This window comes from Rana temporaria, chromosome 7, assembly GCF_905171775.1.
Source record: "Rana temporaria chromosome 7, aRanTem1.1, whole genome shotgun sequence".
Taxonomy (NCBI): domain Eukaryota; kingdom Metazoa; phylum Chordata; class Amphibia; order Anura; family Ranidae; genus Rana; species Rana temporaria.
The window spans coordinates 147256770-147273776 of NC_053495.1; the positions used below are offsets into that span (position 1 = coordinate 147256770).

The 17007-nt window shown below is 41.7% G+C and overlaps 1 protein-coding gene across 1 annotated transcript in view; it reads right to left on the reverse strand.

The window, feature by feature from the left end:
- Positions 1-1129: 1129 nt before the first annotated feature.
- LOC120945727 (calcium-activated chloride channel regulator 1-like) overlaps positions 1130-17007 on the reverse strand; it is a 76253-nt gene continuing 60375 nt past the window's right edge. The window contains exons 11-15 of the mRNA XM_040360093.1: positions 12813-13034; positions 9637-9907; positions 5269-5433; positions 4851-5081; positions 1130-2037 (exon numbers count right to left, since the gene is read on the reverse strand). Coding sequence (XP_040216027.1) covers positions 1646-2037; positions 4851-5081; positions 5269-5433; positions 9637-9907; positions 12813-13034 — 1281 coding nt within the window. The 3' untranslated portion in view covers positions 1130-1645. The remainder of the gene's footprint in view (positions 2038-4850; positions 5082-5268; positions 5434-9636; positions 9908-12812; positions 13035-17007) is intronic.

The following is a 17007-nucleotide window of genomic DNA, read 5'->3' on the forward strand; positions in this document are numbered from 1 at the left end:
ATTTGGTAGATTCACGTACAGAGGACTAACTTTGGGTTGGCCTAGCCTAGTGTTTTTAGGCTACACCGCCGTAAATGAACTAGGCTAGTAGTGATTCTCAAACCACTTACCTGCTAATTTTCGGCGGCATAGCCTAAACCGAACGGGCGTAAGGGCGTCTAATTCAAATTACTAGGAGGGGGCGTGTAGTATGGAAATGAGGCTTGACCTCACGTTTTTTGACGTTTTTGCGTACTGCGCATGCGCTGGGCGCCTACATTTCCCTCGCGGCGGGAACGGCAGCCATACTTAACATTGTTATTCCACCTCATAGGTGGAATAACTTTAGGCGGCCTATCGCGTACGGAAACGACGTTAATCGACTGCGGCGGGCTCGCGTTCGTTCGGGAATCGCCGTAAATTCTCATTTACATAATCTAGGCCGGCCGCAATGTAAGCGCCACCTAGCGGTAAGCCAAAACATTGCAATCTAAAATAGGAAGGCGCAAGCCGTCCTATCTTAGATATGTTTAAGTGTATCTCTGTTAGAGAATACACTTAAACATAGGTCGGCTTAGATTCAGAGTTAGGTCGGCTTATCTGTAGATAAGCCGGCCTAACTCTTTGTGAATCTACCTAATTAAAAACGATCTTGTGTAGGCTCCAGAGCATTTTTCTCTACGTGAAAAATGGCCATTAAAAATTTAGAACCCGTGTGTGGGCTTTAACGACGGGGAAAAAAAAACGAGCCCAAAGGGTGGTGCCATTCGAATGGAACTTCCCCTTTATAGTGCCGTCGTACGTGTGCGCTTTGCTCGAGCATTTTTTTTCCATGATGGTGTGTATGCAAGGCAGACTTGACAAGAATCACGTTGAGAAAAACATTGTTTTTTTCCATGACATTAAAAACGGTCGTGTGTACGTGGCATTAGGCTTTTTTATTCGGGTGCCATAACAGGTAATCTTCATATTATACACATCAGATTAAATTGATAGCAATGGAAGCTTCAAAATGCAGAGGGATGATCGGCTTGTTCACTACTTTGCTTTAAGTTGGTGTTCCGTCACCAATGTTTTACCTTTTTTTTATAAAACACATACATTGCTATACATACACCTGAGATGAATTGCCACCAGTTGCATGGCCTTGATTTGTTTCACATTGTGCTTTTTTTTTTTTTACTGTCTAGGTCTCCACATTTCAATCACAATTGGGGCTGACTGACACTTTCCTGTGCAATGAAGTGCAAAAAATTTGATTTATCTTAAGAACCGTAATTTTCCAAAAGAAATTACTATATTGCATTAAAACATTTTTGGAAAAATTAAGGATTTTGCCCTATAGACCCACATTTTTTTATTCAGGTCAGTTGAATTAGACCTCCAAATCCCATCCAAAGCTTGTCATATATGCATACGCTACAACATGTTAACGCTTGAGATTATCGCTGCTCATAGCACAAGCGTTTTTTGCACCGTAATACAGTTGAAGGGAATTTTAAACCTAATGTTTCAGCAATTCTCAAGCAGTTATCAAATCACATGTCCTTTGTAAATTTGCTAACACAGCTTATTTCGTTTCCTCTGCTGGTTAACGTCAGCGGAATGCAATACTTGTTCATCAAATAACATAACATAAAGTCTTCTTTTCTTGGGCAACTGTGTCTCAGATATGAAAGGCAGTGATTGCTGTCACAAGAGTGAGGATGACGATGCTTAATGTTCCAGTTACCCCCGTGGCTGAATTACCTGGTCTTTTTGTTGAAGTAGGCTTTGGTTGTGGTGGAGTAGGCTTTGGTTGTGGTGGAGGTGGTATGAACATGATTGCCCTTGCCAAGTTAGATGGGTCTGATTTTTGATTTGCTTTGTCTATGGCAACCAAGCTGAAATAAAGTACAGTTCCATTTTTTATAATGAGATTTTTCGAGGTAAAATTGAAATGTTCTACAGATCCAGATTGCTGTGGTGTCAGACTGGTGACGTTTATAACCGTGCCATTTTCAAAGTTAACCAACAGTTCCTCGCTGTCCAGACTCATCCGTAAATCATACCTGGAAGCTGAAATGGAAATGATGAAGAAAATTAACATTTTCATACAAGTTATTGATGAACTTTTTATATGAGTTGAAGTCTATTGCCTATCTAGCACTATTTTACTTTTATAGCCTTAAAGCGGAGATTCACCCTAAAAACAATTTTCTAACATTACATTGTGCTCACTCTCGACATTGACAGTACGCTGATGTTTTTTTTTTTTTTTTGCCGTACATGCCATTGTATCGCTATTTTTCCCGCCGGCTTCCGGGTAGTGGCTCCCGCGGGAGTGGGCGTTCCTATGCACAGGCTAAGTGATTGACATGATGACAAAAGCTTCCCCCCGGCGCATAAGGCGCGTCACGGGTTTCCAAAAAAAGCCGAACGCCGGTGCGCAGGTGCCCTATAGCGCTGACTCGCAGTTCGGCTTGTTTCGGCAACTCGTGATGCGCAATATGAGCCTGGGGGAAGCTTTTGTCATCACGTCAATCACTTAGCCTGTGCATAGGAACGCCCACTCCCACGGGAGCCACTACCCGGAAGCCGGCGGGGAAAATAGCGATACAACGGTATGTACGGCAAAAAAAAAAAAAAACATCAGCGTACTGTCAATGTCGAGAGTGAGCACAATGTAATGTTAGAAAATTGTTTTTAGGGTGAACCTCCGCTTTAATAATAAAACTGATAAGTTACGGTTTGATTTTCACAGTATCCTTTCACCAGTAGTGTATTTAGCTTTTGTGCTGCCCTAGGCCTGACTTAACTCGTGCACCCCAAAATTTAAATATGACACACCCCTTCATGCCAAGGCCACACCTCTTTCTGTTTAAGACCTGCCCTGAATTTGGGGACACTAGTTCTGGAGGGGCAATGGATTCCCTTGATTTGCATAGATTTCCTCTCACTTCCTGTTTGGCAGGAAGTGAAGTGAAATCTCTGCAATGGGACAGAAATGGTAAAAAATAAACTGACAGAGGCTATAACCCTCCCTTACTCCCACAGTTGTGGAATGCTGGCTACCCGCTTACAGGAAGCAGTGCAGCTACTTTATGGGGGTGCTAGACTAATTTGCCTCTTAGTCCAGTCTGCCCCATAAGACTGGCGCTACACTAACACTAACTCTTTCTATGCTGCCCCCCTGCAAAGTGCTGCGAACTAGGCCTGGGCCTTGTTGGCCTAGGCCAGGATACAGCGTTGCCTTTCACTTTCTCATTTTGCATCATGCCTTAGGCCCCTTTCACACTGGAGCGGTGGCGGAAAAGCAACGCTATTTTTAGCGGCGCCTTACCGTTGGAATTGCAGCAGTATTCGGCCGCTAGCGGTCGGGTTTAACCCCGCTAGTGTCCAAAAAAGGGTTAATACTGCCCGCAATGCACCTCTTCATCTTTGGAGCGGTAGCGGTTCGGGTTGTTTACCGCTCCTCCACCGCTCCTTCCCATTGAAAAACAATAGGAAACCGTGGCTATACCACGGGTGTTCTAACAATATGAGTCCCCTATCAGATAGTGCCCGACCTGGACTGCGCATGCGCAATCGGAAATCACAGATATCTCAGAGAATGAGCATCTGTTCCATCAGCTGTAGTTGTAGCATGCGCAGTTAACACACCACTCACTCCTGATACTTATCCACGCCGCTTGCTCTATCAGATGGGGGACCCATCAAGATAGAACAGCACTGCCCGCGCTCACTCAATACAGCAAGTGGCGGGTGTTTTTTTCAAAGGGGCGGGTGCATTATTGAGCAGTGTTTTTTTTAGAGTATGGTTTTCGCAATAAACTACATGCGCGGCCTTTTATAATCATATCCGCCCCTTTGAAAAAAAACATCCTCTCCTTGCTGTATTGAGTGAGCGCGGGCAGCGAAGTTCTATCTTGACGGGTCCACCCTCTGATAGAGCGAGCGGTGTGGATAAGCATTGAGAGCAAGCGGTGTGTTGACTGCGCTTGCTCCAACTACAACTGATGGAACAAATGTTCATTCTCTGAGATTTCCGTGATCTCTGATAGTGCCTGGCCTGGACTGCGCATGCGCAATCTGATAGGGGACTCATATTGTTAGAACACTGGTGGTATAGCCACGGTTTCCCATTGTTTTTCAATGGGAAGGAGCGGTAAACACCCCGCACCGCTACCGCTCCAAAGATGCGGCTAGCAGGACTTTGAGCTGGCCTGCTAGCGCGCCACTCCAGTGTGAAAGCCACTCATGTTCTTTTTACCCTAACCTTGCCCATTTTGGAATAGATGCAATTGAAATTCTGTCAATTTTTTGGGAAATTCAGATGTATCCAAATTACAATAGTACCAGATTTAAATAAATCCGAAACAACAACAACTTTTTTTTTAGACGAAATTCAAATTCAAATTGTTTTTTAATCTTTTTCGAATACTTTTCTAATTTGAATTGTTTTCATATTTGAATCGTTTTCAAATTTAACTAGAATAAAATAGAATAGAAATCAAAGGAATTAAATAGCATAGAAAATAGTATAACAGAAAATAAAAGAACCGAATAGACTAGACTATAATAGAAAAAAATTGAATAGATATTAACATAGAACAAATATAACCATCTTCTGAAATTTTAATTTCAAATAGAATCAATTTGAATACATAAGAAAATAATAGAATAGAAAAAAGAAAAGAAAAAAATAGAATAGAATAGAGGAGAAAGAATATAACCCTTTCCCAAAATTCAAATCAAACTAAAAATTTGAATAGAATAGAAAATAACAGAAGTCTTGCTGAATCTAGCCCCATGTGTGCTACTGAGAACTTTAGGGTACAACAGCAAGAAAACCAATATCAACTGTATGGGTTATTTAAAAAAAATCATACCATTTCCTTTATCCAGGTCATCACCAGTTGCTGTCCATGACAATTTGACTATCTGGCCTTCAATTATTGCGGTCAAGTCAGTGATTTTACTTGGGCTATAGGTATCTGGAATAGGACCTGATGGCACATTTGTGATCACAAATGCTCCTCCTGAAGAGGTTCGAGAGAAATTTCCCACATTCAGATTCTCAATGGTATTTTTTGGCTTTGGAGGGTTAGAAATGAGGGTACCTGAAACAAGAGGGAAAACCAATAGATTTATCAGTTTTTGTAAAATACAATAAACTACGAATAAACCAATAATTGACCAATAATGATACAAGGAGGTTTTAATGATAATGTATAAATCTACAGAGCCTCGTGTGTAATCCTATTGGCAGTGCAATTGATATCTGCTTAATTTTTTACATTTTCTTACCATTTTCCACATAACCAGGTAGATATAAAGCCCCACTTTTTGGTATGCCTGCGTTTGAATCTTGTCCATAATTCTCAACCCGCACTTTCAAACTGTATCTTCCATTTTGCTTGTAGCCTGTGAAGTATCTGGTATATATTCCATCATTCTTGATAATATCAGCACCTTAAAGAAGATAAATTAACAGATTCAAATATCTTTTTTTTTTATTATTGTATGATCATTCACTTCATGTTATTATTAGTGTTGCTCACGAATATTCGTATTGCGAATATTCGGCTCGAATATGGCATATTCGAGTATTCGCGATATATTTCGAATTTCGCTGTGAATATTCGCTATTCCGAATATTCAAATTTTTTCAATTTTATTTTTAGAACAGATCACATCCTAGAGATCTCCATCGATGTCTAAAAGCATTGCTAGTATGATTAGAGACCTTGGGCCGAGTAGCTGAAGCGATCATTTTATCTTGCCGAAAAATCGCAATGCGATTATTCGGCAATCGGAATATCGCGCGATTATTTTCTCCGCCCTTCTTTTGCATCAGAGCCAATCAGAGTGCTCCTACCGCAGTTGTCGAAATTCCGCAATAAATATCGCATTCGCATTTTGCGAAATTTCGACAAAATATCACGAATATTCTGAGCCAATCAGAGGGCTCCTACCGCAGTTGTCGAAATTCCGTAATAAATATCGCATTCGCATCTTGCGAAATTTCGATAAAATATCACAAATATTCTGAGCCAATCAGAGGGCTCCTACCGCAGTTGTCGAAATTCCGCAATAAATATCGCATTCGCATTTTGCGAAATTTCGATAAAATATCACGAATATTCTGAGCCAATCAGAGGGCTCCTACCGCAGTTGTCGAAATTCCGCAATAAATATTGCATTCGCATTTTGCGAAATTTCGATAAAATATCACGAATATTCTGAGCCAATCAGAGTGCTCCTACCGCAGTTGTCGAAATTTCGCAATTATTTTCGCATTCGCAATAGCGAAATTTCGCAAACATTTCATTTCGATAAAATATCACGAATATTCGAATTTAGCGAATATTTCTCGAATATTCGGCTATATATTCGTGATATATCGCGAAATCGAATATGGCGTATTCTGCTCAACACTAATTATTATATAAAGTAAGTGTAAAGTCAAAACTTTGGGCCAGATTCACAGATGAAATACGCCGGCGTATCTACTGATACCCCGGCGTATTTTCAAATTTGCCGCGTCGTATCTTTAGTTTGAATCCTCAAACCAAGATACGACGGCTTCTGGCTTCGATCCGACAGGCGTACGGCTTCGTACGCCTTTGGATCGTAGGTGTAATACTTCGCCGCCCGCTGGGTGGAGTTTGCGTCGTTTTCCGTGTCGGGTTTGCTAATTAGCTGTTTACGGCGATCCACGAAGGTACGCGTGTTCGTCGCATTCTCTTACGTCGTCGCTAGTCGGCTTTTCCCGGCGTATAGTTAGAGCTGCTATTTTGTGGCCTATATTTAGACCTGCCATGTTAAAGTATGGCCCGTCGTTCCCGCGTCGAATTTCACATTTTATTTTTTGGCGTAAGTCGTCCGTGAATAGGAAAGGACGTAACTCACGTCGACGTTCAAAAAATGACGTCGGTGCGACGTCATTACGCGCAAAGCACGGCGGGAAATTTCAAAACGGAGCATGCGCAGTACGTTCGTCGCGGGAACACGCCTAATTTAAATGATACACGCCCCATTTGAATTAAGCGGGCTTGCGCCGGATGGATTTACGCTACGCCGCCGCAAGTTTACAGGCAAGTGCTTTGTGAATCAAGCACTTGCCCATAAAACTTGCGGCGGTGTAACGTAAATACAATACATTACGCCGCCGGAATTCTATGTGAATCTGGCCCTTTGGTTTTATCAGATCTGTATTTCCTTTGTGGATATTTACCATCTGTGTCCCGGTGACTATTGTCATTGGGACAGAAACTTTTGAATATTGAAAAATGTTAAAGTTGGCAGCAGAACAGGAGGAATTTCCCTTCACTAATGCCCTGTACACACGATCGGAATTTCCAATGGGGATAAAATCTGATGGAATTTTCCATCGGAATATCGTTCAAGCTGTATTGATGTAGTCAAGTGTAGTCCCTTCTCTTGGGACTACATCCCTGCGGGGAGACGCTGTGAACAAAATGTCTCCCCACAGGGATGTAGTCTCAAGGGAGGGGGGTCGAACACGCTGACTAACCCCCAGCCAGAACTGCTTGGATGATGGGGGCAAGCTTACTGAGGAGAAACAGGAAGTGAGAAATTCAGACAAAGAAAAAAAACATTTAAAAAGGGAAATCGAAGGAAAGGGTATATGAAGCAACAAAGCACTAGCTTAAAGGAACCTATTTAGAAAATAAAAAACAAACCTTTACTACCCCTTTAAAGCAGTAGTAAACCCAAAAGCCAACATTTATTCTATTGCAGCTTACAAATTTTTAAATGTGACAGCTGCATTAGTTTTATTTTTTAGACTTACTTTCCTCTATGTTTACCTGGTGATCTGGCCAGTAAGTCTGTTTTTTTTTTTTTTTAAAGAACATTCTCCCCAGCAGAATGTTTCAGCTACAGAGATGACACAAACCATTTAACAGTGATGGGGGTGCTTACAATGATCCGTTTTTATTTATGTAAAATCCTAATATCAAAAAGGACTTTTACTTCTGTATCTGCTTAAAAAAAAAAGTGCTAGCTGGAGTTTGGTATCACATTGTAGTGTATTTAAATCTGCCAGTACATCTAAAACCCGCCTCCCCCCAAACTGACAATGCTGTTTCCAAAGGTGCCTCATGTGCTCCTTCACTGGAGGCTCTTTTATAGTTGTTGTGTTACTGGCCAGATACAGGGCAAAAAGGCTTTAAAAATACTGGTAACAATAATGCAGCCGTCACATCTAATTGTTGGTAAGCTTCACTGGCCCAGATTCAGTAAGAATTGCGCATAAATTACGGAGGCACGATTTTGCCCTACGACCCCGCAAATTTGCGCCGCTGCCCTCGCTTCACGGAGCAGTAGCTCCGTAAATTGCAAGGGCGCGCCGGCAAAATTTTGCCCGGCGTAAGCGCGCGCAATTTAAATGATCCCGCAGGGGGCGGGAATCATTTAAATTAGGCGCGTTCCCGCGCCGATCGTAAAGCGCATGCGCCGTCGGGATACTTTCCCGACGTGCATTGCGGCAAATGACGTCGCAAGGACGTCATTTGCTTCAAAGTGAACGTGAATGGCGTCCAGCGCCATTCACGAATCACTTACGCAAACGACGTGGAATTCAAATTTCACGACGCGGGAACGGCGGGTATACTTTAGCATTGGCTGCCCCTACTATTAGAAGGGGCAGCCTTACGCTAAAGACGCCGTATGGAAACTCCGTAACTTGCGTACGCAGGGCCCGCGCAACATTGTGAATCGGTGTTAGTATGCAATTTGCATACTATACACTGAGCACAATGGGAACGCCCCCTAGCGGTCATCGCAAGAATGCAGCCTAAAATCTGCGTGGCATAAGAGCCTTATGCCACGCAGATTTTAGGCTGCAGTCGGCGTTACGATGTTCCTGAATCAGGAGCATTCGTAACGCCGGAGCAAGTCAGCAATTGCTCTCTGAATCCGGGCCACTATCTTTTCAGTTTTGGATTTAATAGTGTTTTAAAGTACTTGTCCACATTTAAATGAAAATTCCACTAGCCCCCTTATTACACATATCTGGGTCCCCTCTTCAGCATGCCTGTACCTATTTCCTGATGGCTGCTGCCTTCCATAGACATTTTTTTAATTAAACATCTACATGTACTTTCATTTTCAAGGGGATATAGGTCTCTATTACATGTTTACACTATTAAGCCTTTGGCTAGCCTTAGCAAACAGTTGCCCATAAGGCCTCGTACACACGATAGGTTAAACAGAGGACGACGGTCTGATGGACCGTTTTCATCGGTCAAAACCGATCGTGTATGGGCCCCATAGGTTATTTAACCATTGGTTAAAAAAAGCCAACTTGCTTTAAATTTAACCGATGGATTCCTAACCAATAGGTCAAAACCGATCGTTAGTAGGCACGCATGCTCAGAATCAAGTTGACGCATGCTTGGAAGCATTGAACTTTGTTTTTTTCAGCACGTCGTTGTGTTTTACGTCACCACGTTCTGACACAATCATTTTTTTAACCGGTGGTGTGTAGGTGCGAAGGGCCATCAGTCAGCTTCATTGGTTAACCGATGAAAACGGTCCATCAGACCGTTTTTATCGGATGGACTGATCGTGTGTGCGCGGCTTTACAGGGAAAATGACAAAACAGTAAATAAATACATAAAAGTAAGTAAAAATTGCATATAAACCTACCTGCCCCATTGTCCAGGAGAGTTAGCGGTGTAGAAGTTCCATCTTGTGCTTCAATGTAGGCAATCACTTTCACTCCTAGAACTGGAGCAACCCCTTGTGTTACCGTAGCATACACAACCATTGGAGTGGGGAAGCTGTTAGTGTCTGCATTAAGAAATGGTTCAACAGTAATTGGGGGGACATTTGGATCTGCTGCTCGGGAATTCACCGTAATACCAAGGACTTGAGCTGTAGAGTGCGTGTTGCATAATTTGTATGGCCAGTCGCCAGGCTATAAAGAAATACAATTATTATTGGAGATTTCACAGTTGCATGACAGAGAACTTCTGAGGTATGGTACACATTTAAAATGCAGAATATGTGTTTTTTAATATGTCCTTTTTTTCTAATAGGGTGGTTTTCTGTTACTATGTATCAGACGCTAAGGTTTTGAGTCGACCGGCGCTGAGGCTGCTTTCCAATTAGTTTTCCCCATACGGATCAATGAGTAGTACTGTGAGACTACACATACCTTGATGCTCTAGTGACCAGGTACGCCCCCCTGAAGACGTTCAATTAACGAAACGTACGTCAGAGGCGGTACCTGGTCACGTGAAGTGCTCTCCGACCTGTAGAGCTAGCAGCCGGGAACTCGTGTATGTGCTACGGAGGTGGCGGCGATCCCTGACGACCCAATTCTTACCGCATATTGGCGGTGAAGTGTCTGCAGCCCCAGTGTCAAGTAGGCACTTTTACAGTAAGAGGCCATTTGGCTTTTCCTATGTTTTTTAAGTGTTTTAAATAAAAGCAATATTACGCTATTGGCTTTTCCCTGGTTTTTCCACATATCCTTATTTGGAACGCCTGGGGACGAGGTTATACATCTATTTTCCTGTCAACATGTGTGCAGGCACAATCCTGCTCAAGCTCATTTGACTATCTTTTTCATTAAAGTAGTCAACTCGTTCTGGTAAGCACATCCATATTCTTCAGCACATTTTGGGTGTTAAGAAGATTGAAGTGTAGCGGTGGATTGAATTACCTACTTGTATATTGGGACTTCATGTCATAGAGGCTACCTATGACAGCGCCCTCTACTCACCCTTTCAACTATTGCAATCAGTATTGTATATGAGGAGCAGCTTTTTTAATTTTAATTATTTGATTTATTGTTTGGTGCTGAATTACACTATTTCCAACACATTTTATGTTATAGAAAATTCTAGACATTTGGGGAATTCCTGTGTTCATTTGGCTTTATCATGCTTTCAGCAAGCCTGTGATGTCTATATGCTGAAGCCTGTTTGAAGTGGTGGCACATGCTAAGATTTGTGTTCAACATTCCTTGACTGGAGTTGAAGAGTGCTTTAGGCCCTGGTTCACACTGATGCAAGTTCGTAAGGAATGTGGTGCGTCAAAAACATTCTAAATGTGCATGTCATCCATAAAGTCATTGTTTTCAATGACAGTCGTTCACATACATGCGTTGCGATTCCTCTACGAATGCGATTCGATATAAAAAATGGTCTTGTGCGAGTTTACAGCGTTGCGTTGCGAATTTAGTCTCCATAGACATCAATGTAAATTGTTTTGGAATCGCATTGATGGTTCACATATGTGCGAATTCCACCAAAAACCAGGAAGTACACAGGAAGTCAACACCTTTTTTTTTTTTTTCATTATGATTCCATTGGCTAGAACATCAATCACAGCTCTGTCTAATAATTCTAACTCCTGAAATTCGCAGTAAAATCGCAGTAAAATCGCTGTAAATTCGCACCTCACACAGGACAAAAAATTGAACAAATTCACAGCGCAGCAGTGTGAACCGAGCCTTAAAGGTTCTTTTTAATGCCCCCTTGCCCCAGCATTTTTGGAAAGTACTGTACTTATCTGACATGCAGCTTTCCAGGTCGATGCTACACAGCCATTCTTCAGAGTTTTCCCAGTCCTATACTGCACATGCCATGCAGGTTGACACCCATCTCCACAGGTTTCAGTGGAAAGCCTATCTGCAGATCATCAATTTGCTGCAGTGTTTTCGATTAAAGTCAAGTTTTGGCCATGCATGCATAAAGTGCAAAATACAGGATCAGAAAAACTAGAGAGGCTATGAGCTGCTGGGCCAATTGAACAGCGAAGTATTAAATATTATAAAAAGTTGTCTAAACAGGATAAATGAACTTCAGGCTAAGAACATTAAAGGGGTTGAAAAGGCAGAAGTTTTTTTTTTATCTTAATGCATACTATGCATTAAGATAAAAGCCTTCTGTATGCAGCACTCTCCCTCCTAATTGGCTCTATTGGCGCCATTGGCTCTTGTTGCTGTCACTCAATGTCAGCAATCCAATCAGGAGAGGGGCGGGGCCAGGGCTCCATGTCTGAATGGACACAGCAAGCTGTGATTCAGCTTGGGTGCCCCCATAGCAAACTACTTGCTGTGGGGGCACTCAACGGGACCCAAATAGCAAGCAATTGTGCTGCAAGTTTGAAAATGACTTGCTAAGCTATTGCTAAACTTGCCAGGCTTCACTAATTTGTTGCACAATTGCAGCAAGTCCTCAGCGCATGACTCCAGATCAACTTTCTTTGCAAACATTCTGCAAGTCTGCTGCAAGTTTTGGATCAGTTATGTTGTGCAATAGTCATCCCACCACAGGGGTCGCTGTGGCTGAATTTTCATGCTGTAGACTTGTAGAGCTCTTACTGTAGACTCACCAATGCAACTTTGCTCTTGTTACACAAATTTGCTACAATTTGGAAAAGTGCTCACTAGAACTTGTGCTTTAAGTGCTCTGTGAGTGTACAACTTGTCAGTGAAAACATGCAGCAAGTTAACAGACTTAGAATTCAACACTGCCACAAATTTGTGGCAAGTTATTCTTTGCTATCTGGTGAGGGAGGGGCCAGGAGCACCAAAGAGGGACCCGAGAAGAGGAGGATCTCGGCTGCTCGGTGAAAAATCCTTGGCTTTCAGCTTTTGTTAAAGGCAAAAGGAAAGAACAAGCTAGCATGTTCTAACTGCAATCAGATTGGTCCCAAACCCCCAGTCCCTTACCACTGAAATAAACCTTTAAAATACATATAAAGCATATAGGATTTAAGTGCGCAAAAGTAATACATTGCAAAAAGAAAACACCCCCACATATAATAATACTAATAAAAAATAATAATAATAAAAAATATAGTTGTTATACCTGAGCAGTGCCTGGAACTGCGAGACGGGCAGACTTTGAGGCAGCATCGGTTCCAAACTGCGCCTTCTCATATATTTTGCCGGATGGATCTGTCAATTGAATGCTTGGGTCGAGGACGCTCCAAGTGACTAAAAAGAAAGTTTCATTGCCTACACTGTTGTCGATGGTCACTTTGCCAGTCAGACACTGATTTGGTTCTATTGTTCTTGCAGTACTTTCAATCTGTAATAGCAGAAATGGACAGTGACCATGAATGTACAAACATAGAAGGACACAGAAATAATTTTCTTACCAGTGCTATAAATTTGTGAAATTTCTTTAAACATCCAATCCAACAAATTAGAGTGTCTCTAAATCCAAGAACATATCGCAGTTTACTAGTGTGTGTGAGGTGGTTGCATTTGTTTTGCTTTTATTTTCTCAGATTAACCACTTCCCGACCTCCTCATGTACATTTACGTCGGCAGAATGGCACGGACAGGCACAATCACGTACCTGTACGTCCTCTGCTAGACGTAGGTGGGGGGTCCGATCGGAACCCCCCGGTACATGCGGAGGTCGGGTCCGTTTGGGGAGCGATCCGGGACGACGGCGCGGCTATTTGTTTATAGCCGCTCCGTCGCGATCGCTCCCCGGAGCTGAAGAACGGAGAGAGCCGTGTCTAAACACGGCTTCCCCGTGCTTCACTGTGGCGGCGCATCAATCGGGTGATCCCCTTTATAGGGGAGACTCGATCGATGACGTCATTCCTACAGCCACACCCCCCTACACTAGTAAACACATACACAGTGATCCCTAAATGTTACAGCGCCCCCTGTGTTTAACTCCCAAACTGCAACTGTAATTTTCACAATAAAGAATGCAATTTAAATGCATTTTTTGCTGTGAAAATTACAATGGTCCCAAAAATGTGTCAAAATTGTCCGAAGTGTCCGCCATAATGTCGCAGTCACGAAAAAAATCGCTGATCGCCGCCATTACTAGTAAAAAAAATAAAAAAAATAAAAATGCAAAAAAACTATCCCCTATTTTGTAAACGCTATAAATTTTGCGCAAACCAACCGATAAACGATTATTGCGATTTTTTTAACCAAAAATAGGTAGAAGAATACGTATCGGCCTAAACTGAGGAAAAACAATTTTATATATGTTTTTGGGGGATATTTATTACAGCAAAAAGTAAAAAATATTGCATTTTTTTCAAAATTGTCGCTCTATTTTTGTTTATAGCGCAAAAAATAAAAACCGCAGAGGTGATCAAATACCACCAAAAGAAAGCTCTATTTGTGGGAAAAAAAGGACGCCAATTTTGTTTGGGAGTCACGTCGCACGACCGCGCAATTGTCTGTTAAAGCGACGCAGTCCCGAACTGTAAAAACCCCTTGGGTCTTTAGCCAGCATATTGGTCCGGGGCTAAGTACATTTTCTTAGCTTTACCTTTTGATCCTACCAATAATCCAATGTGCTTGTGATTTCACAACACAGTGTATAAATAGATGAATGAAACACAAAAATGAAAAGGGGGTGAGTGACCAAACTCAAAATATGTGCAGTGCGTATCAAAAAATACAATAGAAAAAACTCAGTGTTAAGACAACGTGAAACCCTTTGGGGTGTCGCGTCCCCTGTGGGTTAAAAATCACTGAAATGTGCACACATATAAAAATAAATAATATATAAAAGGTATAAGATATATAATATACAAAATGTGATGTCTAATAAGTGAATAGAGATCTGTAGTAAACAACAATAGTGATAATGATGAGACAGTCTATGGATGAGGGTAATGGGATGTTCACATGTAAAGATTCCTGTATGTAAGGCAGTGATTGGGGAATCCTTATTGGTGTTGTAGTGCCCTTACCATGAAGGTGCTATATGTGCGCATATAGGGATATCCCTCCGGGTCTCCGATCACCTTTCTCCTGGGATCACTCAGTGCAGGTAATTCCAACTGCTGTGTGCCATGAAGGTGTTTATATGTACACATATAATGCTGGTCCTCCGGGTCTCCAATTCCTTTTTTCCTGGGATCACTCAGTTGGTTCCAGCTGCTATGTAACTCCAAAAAGGGTCCAAGTAATAGTGGTCCAAAAAGTTGAGCAATGGGATAGGAAGAAAAAAAGAGATTGCCTCCGATTGTGTAGTGGGTTTAGGGATCCAAAAAGTATTTATTCAAAACATAAAATGCAGATGATACAAAGGTAACACAGAAGGCGTTATGTATTGCCAAGCAGCGTTGATAATAAAGTGCAGACGTGGCGTTTAAAATTACCGCCTTACGTCCTATGGTCTCCGGCTTGTGTGAGTAATTTCCTCGGTCTCGGCTTGCGACTCCCTACGGCGTTACGTCACGCACCTCGTGACTTCATCAGGGGATTGCTATTGGCTGTCGGGCCGCCGATTAAATACGCCCAAACCGGAAGTAAACAAACTTCCATTTTCTTGTAGTCCATGTAGGTGGACAAATCATGTTTCAATGGAGGTTGCTATAGGGACGTGTTAACAATAAAAATAGATACCTAGATGAATAGTAGGCATCCCGTTACATATATATAATAAGGTGCAGTTCTGCTAAACTCAGAATACATATTTATAGATGAGGTTTAGTTTAAAATGTGCAATCTCACCGCTATTAGTGAGGGACAGTAAAAAATCGGTCATTTGTATTAGTGGAAGGTTACTATTTAGATATCAACAAACATATAATTAATTTTAACTGGAAAAAGGTAAAATACAATTAAATTGCCGTTACTGTCGAAAAGGAACAGTAATCCATGATTAATAAAAAATTAAAAATTAAAAATTAATTAAAAGACATAGAGGGCAATAGGTGACGTATGCTGAAGTATAACAATACCATAATTATTAGTAGTTCAGGTTTCTCATGCCTGGTGGGCAAATGGAAGAGAATTACCTCAAGGGGGTCATGTTTATTTATATATATAATAGTAGTGAAGACATATATAAGGATGGAAGTCATAGGTGAGTGGGAGTCATAGGTGATATATTTAACCCTTGCTGCAATTTAGCTAGTACACACATAAGGACATATGTCTCGTCGTGTGGAGAGCCCTAACTCCGGGTTTTGGATATGTTGTTTGTGGTAAAAGACCAAATGTCTTTCCAACTGAGTAAGATGGGTGTGGTAGATATAGGGAAATTATGAAATGAGGGGGGGGACCCCCCATTATCACCACACATCTACTGACTCTGCATATCCATGTGATACCCTTGGGTACACTGATCCCTATAGAATAGGCTCAACCGACACTCCCACAAGCCTAAGTCCATCAGGACCAATTAGGTGACATATAAAAATTGAAATGAAATGACAATAGACATATAACAGTATATGTAAAAGAATACTATATGGTGCTGTAGTGCAGGATAAGATAGATCCATAAAATAGTTTAAAAATTATTTAAAAAGCAATTTAAGTCAAAGTCCACATTCATACCTCCTGGGGTGAGTGTGTTTAATGTATGTATCCAGCGTGACTCTTTCTGACTAATGACACGTATTTTGTGGCTCCCTCTCCATGATGCTTTGTATTTTTCTATGCCCCAAAATTGCAGCATAGTGGGGTCTTGATTATGTATCTTCGCAAAATGGCGTGATACGCTATGTTTGGGGTAGCCATTGGTTATGTTTCGTACATGCTCTTCCATTCTAAATTTTAATTTCCTTTTTGTCCTGCCCACATATTGCAGGTTGCAACTACATTGGAGCACGTAGATGACACCCTCCGTGTGGCATCCAATGAAGTCTCTGATTTGGTAAGTTTGTCCTGTTTTTGTGCCACTGAATTCTTGCCGTTTGCCTTGGAAAGGTTTTGCATGTCTACACGCAAAACAATTCCTGCACGGATAGAATCCTTTTCCTTCAAAAAAGGAGAACATAGGTTTGGGGGGTGAGGCAATTACCGATTTCACCAGTATGTCTCTTAAGGTGGGAGCACGTTTATAAATGACCTTGGGTTTATTTGGGAGAATTGTCTGGAGGTCTTTATCACCCAATAACACATGCCAGTGTCGTTGGATGAGTTTATTGATTTCTCTATGCTGTACATTGTAGTCTAGTATAAGACATGGTGCCGCATTGTTCGGCGGTTCTTTTTTGGCTGTCTTATTCTCCAGCATATGATTTCTGTCCAGTTTTTGTACATCCCTTACTTGTTCTTTTAGCCAGGATA